General features: G+C 44.2%; 1 protein-coding gene across 5 annotated transcripts in view; it reads right to left on the bottom strand.

Moving 5' to 3' along the window:
- Positions 1-2224: 2224 nt before the first annotated feature.
- LOC309541848 (suppressor of cytokine signaling 1-like) overlaps positions 2225-7148 on the bottom strand; it is a 10430-nt gene continuing 5506 nt past the window's right edge. For 4 of the 5 annotated variants that reach the window (XM_082240047.1, XM_082240048.1, XM_082240049.1 and 1 more), the window contains exon 4: positions 2231-3901. In XM_082240047.1, the coding sequence (XP_082096173.1) occupies positions 3191-3826 (636 nt within the window). In that variant the 5' untranslated portion in view covers positions 3827-3901 and the 3' untranslated portion in view covers positions 2231-3190. Of the gene's footprint in view, positions 3902-7148 lie in introns of all 5 variants that reach the window. The other variant, XR_014223966.1, reaches the window with a different exon arrangement.

The following is a 7148-nucleotide window of genomic DNA, read 5'->3' as shown; positions in this document are numbered from 1 at the left end:
ACCTTAAAATCAAATTCAGTATGCTCCAAGAACCGAAGCTCAAGTTGTCACATTCGCTTAACACAATGAACTGCTAGAAATAAAGATACACCCGCAATATCCTCACAACTCAATGCCCTCCTTTTTCAGCTATTATTTCCTACCCTGATCTGTATCAAAAGTTTGCTGTTGCTAATAAATTGTAATTAAAGCCATCAGGAGGAGAAGTTTCCATTCAAATGTAACAGAGGCAGAAGATAGATGTAGATAGATAAGACTGTGTGGCATATGCACTCACAAGGGGGCACTGCATAACAGTTTTCTATTTCTCTTTGTAAATTAGCTGCCAGGATACAGAAGAGTGAAGTTATAACAAGCCTACACACTTCTCCAGCCACTCTGGACGGTTCCTAACAGCGTATTAAAAACATTATAAAACATCAACCATTAAAAACTTCACTAAACAGGGCTGCCTTCAGATGTCTTCTAAAAGTCAGATACTGTAGTTGTTTATTTGACATCTGATGGGAAGGCATTCATTGGCTGTGGAATCTGTGGCCTTCTAGTTTTTGTTGGACTCTAAATCCCATTAGCCCCAGCCAGCCTGGGATGATGGGAGTTGTAAACCAACCATATTTGGTGGGCTTCAGGTTCCCCATTGCTGCAGTAAAGGATCTAAAAATTCAGTCGTTGATTAGGCCTAGGTTCAAGGTGCTGGTGTAAAAAGCCTTATGCAGTTTGAGGCCAGGATACCTAAAAGATTGTTTCATCCCCAACCAACCACTGAGTTCTGCAGATACCATCTGATCCGGAGGCCTGTTCCGCATAATGTGCCCTTTGGAACTCCTTCCCACTGCATATCAGACAGTTGCCTTCTCCATTGCTTTTTTGGCTGCTGCTAAAGATGGTCATCTTTCAATCAGCGTTCTAAAAGGATACATTTCTTCCGGTTGGTATCTGTCCTTGATTTGAATGGTACAACAGTGAAGTCCTATGCATGTTTACTCGGATGCAACTCCAACTGAGTTCAGTGAGGTTTGCGTCCAGGTAAGTGTATGGGTGACAAAAGTTGGTTTTAGAATTAGCCATGCTTAAAGTAGACCTACTGATATCAATGACACTTAAGCAGGTCATGACTAACTTTAATCCCATTGATCCCAATGGGCCTATTCGAAGTACTGTATGACTAAGTCTAGAACAACCCCAGAGATTTGAAGGGGTCTGTGGATCATGTAGGCATCTGTTTGGCCACTGAGAACAGGGTGGTGGAATAGCAGGCCTCTGGTCCACCGAAGTAAGAAATTCCATCCTTGGCTAGTCCCAGTGTTGCCCTGAATTTTGAAGATGCTGCTCAGATGGCTCTTCTCGATATGCTTCTCCAAGCCTCCTGCTGTACTCCTTTGTTTGTAGCAGGAGCCATGAAAATGCCCCAAACAACTGTGTTAATTTTAATCAAGCTGCATAAATCATGAGCAAAAAAACCATGGTATAGATTCCAAAATCCAGACTCACCACTAACACACTTAGATATCCAGATGCTGCAGTCTACATATAACAAAACTGCAGAAGTCAATACATTGACAGTAATTGAGTTCACTTTTATGAAAACACCGCTGTACAAAAAGGATGAATACATTTAAAGAAGAGTTTTCCCCATTTCTCCCCCACTGAATGACAGCAGCACACTTTTTTACAAGACTCACTAAATAAATACAATTAAATGCTTTTCAGGCACCTTTTTAATTACTGCAGATTAAGACAATTACTAAAATATTATTATACTGCGGTCCTATATAGTATGTCCATTTGGATGTTCAATCTGAGTTCCGTGGGGCTTGTCCCCAGGTAAGAAGGTCTAGGATTATAGTCTGAGCAAGTGAAAAACTCTACTTACCCTTTTACTCAACTAGAGCCAGGGCTTTTTCGGCTGTGGCTCCGATCTGGTGGAACACTCTGTCACAAGAGACTAGGGCCCTGCAGGACCTGACATCTTTCTGCAGGGCCTGCAAGACAGAGCTGTTCCACCAGGCCTTTGGCCAGGGCACAGCCTGACTCCCTCCCTCGGCAATCTTCGCGGAGCTCTGGCCCAATGGTTGCCAGTGGCTTAAATTAATTAATTTTATAATGAATGATATTAGAGTGTTGTTTATGCTGTACTTTTGTATTGTTTTATTGTTGTTAGCCGCCCTGAGCCTGGCTTCAGTTGGGGAGGGCGGGATATAAATAAAATTTATTATTATTATTATTACTCTGAATATGCACCTTTTTCATTTCTTATTCTCAACTGAATCCCTTGTACACTGGCTACCACTTGTTTTAGGTAGTGGGGGGTTGGTTGGTTTTACTTTAATCTGATATACAGTGGTACCTCGGGTTAAGTACTTAATTCGTTCTGGAGGTCCGTTCTTAAACTGAAACTGTTCTTAACTTGAAGCACCACTTTAGCTAATGGGGCCTCCTGCTGCTGCTGCCTCTGGAGCATGATTTCTGTTCTCATCCTGAAGCAAAGTTCTTAACCCAAGGTACTATTTCTAGGTTAGCGGAGTCTGTAACCTGAAGCGTATGTAACCTGAAGTGTATGTAACCTGAGGTACCACTGTAGATTCTTTGTAATTTTCATTAAATTCCTCCATTTTTCCACAAGTGTGAATACCAAATACAATAATCTTGAGTATTGTATTAAAGACTCACATTTTTCTTATAAAATAATGCTAATATTAAGCCAAATAATGGAGTTGCTGGGAAGTGCTAAAATAAAAGCCTTCTTCTTCCTACCCTGACACAATGAGGACAGTACCCAGTGGGAAGGAGAATTTAGGGAGATGCGTGGAGGAGAAAGGCTAGACACTGCTGAACCTGCCCCACTGAGAAGGCGGCTTGGTTGCAAGTATAACAGTGCTATCTTCTACATGTCAACTCAAAGTGAGTTTTGTTGAGTTCAATGAAGCTTACTCGCAGGTAAGTGGTAGCAGCTTAAGTTTTCCAATAATCTCCCATATACACAGAGCAGTGCCTCTCTGGTTCTAGAGATCAGCATTCAACCTCTACGCCCTATCTCAGCATCAGATCTCTGAAACCAAGTTTCAATGTTCCATCAGGAAAGACTGGCTTAGGCAGCTGGAATACCAAGTTGCGGATGAAAGGCAATGTTTACCTCTAGCCTATAAAAGGAAATTGAAACAGACCCTAAGAATTCAGGAAAAGCAATGACTCATTCTGTTAGCGCATTGGCGTCATCAATATTTGCATATTTTTGCCCGCCACACACATTTTGGCATTTCTGTTGCCAGCGAAGAGGTAGAGTCCAACAACTGCCCCGCCCAGTCCTGCTGGAAGCAGGTAAGGCGCGTTGGCAGAGTTCCTGCAGCGTGGACACAGCCCTATGCTCCTTGCAGAGGGGCTCGGAAAATACCACAGGAGCTTCTCCCAGTGCATCACAGTGGAGGGGTTTAGTCCTGGTTCCTGCCACCACTAGTTCAAGCAACCTCAGTACGCAGTCCGAAAACCAGTCCTTCAGCCAAAAGTAGCCTTTGCGGAAAGAGATCCGGAGGCTGACGGGTCCAGACGGCATGCGGACGCTGAGGCTGAAAAGGCAGTTTCCCTGAGAGCTGTCTCGCAGCAAGTAGGTCCCCACCGGCTCTTGCAGTAACCTAGCATGGGCCTCATGAACAGACAAAGGGCCCCAGTAAAATCCACTGGCCTGCAGGAGGCCAAGCGACCGTTCCACCACTTCCCATTCACGATCACGAAATGCACGGTAGTGAGACAGCAATCTGGTTGATGCTGGGCTAAAAGGAGACTCTTGGGGTTGCCTCTGTGAAGCGGAAAAGCTGCCGAGTTTGTTCATCTGCCTTCTCTCCGATCATCTCTCAGAAAGCCTGCAAATCACAGGAAGATGCCACCACTGTCTTTATATTCAGTCCTGCGAATATACACACACACAAATGAGAGGGTAAGTTCTGGGCCCTTACTTGGGCAAAAGGAAGGGATGAATTGAAGGTAAGCAATGGCATATCAAAGACAGAAGCAGCTGTATCTAAATACCACTGTAAAAACCAAACAAATAGAAAATTATGTAGTTTATTTCCCTACCCCAGAAGTCCACACTTGCTTTGCACTGGGGAAACAATTGGAGTTTACCGTATTTTGCGCCCCATAGGATGCACCGGCCCATAGGGTGCACCTAGGTTTTTTTTTTGGGGGGGGAATAAAGAAAAAAAAATTATTTCCCCCCCAGGTGCGGGGCTGGAAGAACTAGGTCAGGGAACAGCGGGAAGGCGCGCTCCGCCTCCCCGCTGTTCCCTGAGCTTGTGGGGCTGGCGATGGGGAGAAGTGCGCTGAGCCCGGGACTGCAGGCAGCTCTGCGCAGCCATCGGGAGCCGGGCGGGACTTCGTGCCCGGCTCCCGTGGCCGCGCAGAGCTGCGCTGAGCCCGGAACTGCAGGCTGCTCTGCGCAACCCTCAGAGCCGGTCTCCCGAGGGTTGCGCAGAGCTTCCTGAAGCCTGGAGAGCGAGAGGGGTCGGTGCCTGCATTCGCCCCATAGGACGCACACACATTTCCCCTTCATTTTTGGAGGGGGAAAAGTGCGTCCCATAGGGCAAAAAATATGATAAATATTCAACATCTGAAGGGTACCAAGCTAGTCAAAGCAGCCATGTTAGTCTCTTGCAGCAAATGGCAGCAAATAATGATTATTTCAACATGGTTGCCTGCAGTGTTCTGGCATGACTAACGATAGTTATGAATTGTACCAAAATAGCTCATAACTGCCCCACTCCCAGCTTCTGGCAGAACTTGAAGTTTCCACTGTCCTTTGGAATTTTAACACACATTTCAGAATAATTTCTCCACATTTCCAAGAACCATCAAACTCTTTTCTTAACGTCTCATATCATGGTGTAAATAAATAAACAATAAATTATTTTGTTAAAACTTTTTTTTTTAAGTGTATGTTGCTTCAAACCAGGAAAGGATCTGGAGCAGCTTTATTATTATTTAATACAGCTGTTTTGTGCAACAGCACTTCTGTGCAACAGTAACATTTTAAAAATAAAAATACCTTGAATGTGCCTTCCGTAACAACCGGTGAAAAAGAGAAGGCCACATCCTTCCCTTTGGGTTGATGGAAACACTATGGAAGTAAGGGGTGTGGCAATAGAAAAACACCACCACACATTTAAATACCCCCCGCAATGCACAGTGTGTTCATGGGCAAGTAGCATGTGGTCTTACACTGGGTTTTCTTCCTTTATTGAGATTTATCTGTGGTTTGGGAAAATCCAAATTTAGTGGGGAGAAGTAGTAGCTGTCACTAGGATGAGGATGCTGTGTGGCCGCCACAAAAAATCAGAGATACACACACACACACACACACACACACACACACACACACACACACACAAGTTGCTTCAATCCACATTAAACTTCCATGTGGGTGAGCCCTTAGGCTGGGATTTGGCAGACCAAGGTTCAAATATCCACTCAGGAACCTCAGTGTATTACTGTCTCTCAACCTAATCTACCTCACAGGGTTGTTTTGAAGATACCGTATTTTTCTGTGTATAACACGACCCCATGTATAAGACGGCCCCTATTTTTTGGAGCCCTCAACAGTTGCTGAGCTTCTTTTGTAAGTTCGCTGAGCTGTTGAGCAGCTTTTCGGTGATCCTTCACTCTGGCTGACGGAACTGGTGCCGTAATACCACCACATACTGGCACTCACCAAATACTCTTCCTAAGCTGGGAAGAACAGGTAAGCAGCCTCCTCTCCAACATTTCCCTGCTACTGCCGCAGCACCAGCCCTCGCTTACTTAGCGTATTAACCCGTGTATAAGACGACCCTCAATTTATCACAAAAAAGTCAGAAAAAGGTCGTCTTATACATGGAAAAATGTGATAAATTGTGCATGTATATAACACCCTGAGCTCCTTGAAGGAAGGTAGGATATAAGCTTCAGAGAAAGGAAAAGAAAAAAGGGCTTCTTACACCATTTGTCTTGGCCTATAGTATACTACAAGGGATTATATTTTTGAGATATTCTTAGCATGGGAGATGGATTAAAAAGGAAACAATGTGAGCCCATTAGCAATACTGATGTAAAATTAAAAGAGAATCTCTGGAGAGGAATCTAAAGCAAACATATTCACATCCTGGTGTTAGGGGAATGCTTTTGTGGGGCATCAAAAGAAGATTAGATAGATAGACAGATAGACAGACAGACAGACAGACAGACAGACAGACAGACAGCTTCTTTTATGGCTTTTGATGGTTCATGCCTACTCAAGGGCACTGCAAAGGTCACAACTATTGCTCAGGGCAGAGTCTGAAATCAGTGGTCTATGTGTGCACACACCAAAGGATGGAGAACAGTTTGAATTTTAGGAGTAAGAGAAAGAGTTCCAAGTTTTGCAGCTGGTAGGCAAAAAGCAAACTAGAGTGGTGATGAGGAGTTGCAAAATCAACCCAGATTCAACTTAAGACTCGCCCCACCTTGCATATTTGTAAATGAACAGATAGAAGTAGATCCTAAAACAAAATGTTGCAGTGTGAAAAGTTTGTATTCAGGATTCCTTCCAGCCACAGTTTTTTTCTAGGATACTCCATTCTATTACCACCACCCTCCTTCCCCTCCTCCACTCCATGCGCACATACTCACCATCCTGTGACCACTGAACACGCTCCATCTTCACTGGGTTGTTGAAGATTTTTTTCTCTTTTAGTTTTTCCCCTGAAGTTGCTTTGCATGTTTGCAAAGCATGGGTTTCCCCTAGCCTGCTGACATGAATGGAGCCATTCTCCCCACCCCAAAAAGTTTCTTTGTACTTTTGCAAAACTTGGGTTTCCCCCCAAGCCTCCTGCTATCTCCCATTTTGCCTACATAAGGATTGTGATTCTGAGAAAATGTTCCTTTTCACACACGGCAATAAAAAAACACAATTTCTCCAGTATTCTCTCCTTATAAGGGAACTGACCCAGAAGTGCATTAATTCTTGGGGATGTGAAAAAAGTTGCTGAAATTATGGAATTCAAGAGCAAAGAGAGAGGGGGGCCATGCTCTGACCAAGCTGCAAATACCGAGTAGACGTGGGCTGCGCTGCAAAATCAGTTCCTGTCGCACAGTATGACTGGCACAAAGAACAGTTATATATGAACTGGGACTTTTGTACT

The sequence above is a fragment of the Podarcis vaucheri genome (genome assembly GCF_965113315.1).
Source record: "Podarcis vaucheri genome assembly, chromosome: 10".
NCBI lineage: Eukaryota > Metazoa > Chordata > Lepidosauria > Squamata > Lacertidae > Podarcis > Podarcis vaucheri.
Note: the sequence above shows the minus strand (reverse complement) of the source record. Positions and strands in the feature narration are given on the sequence as shown.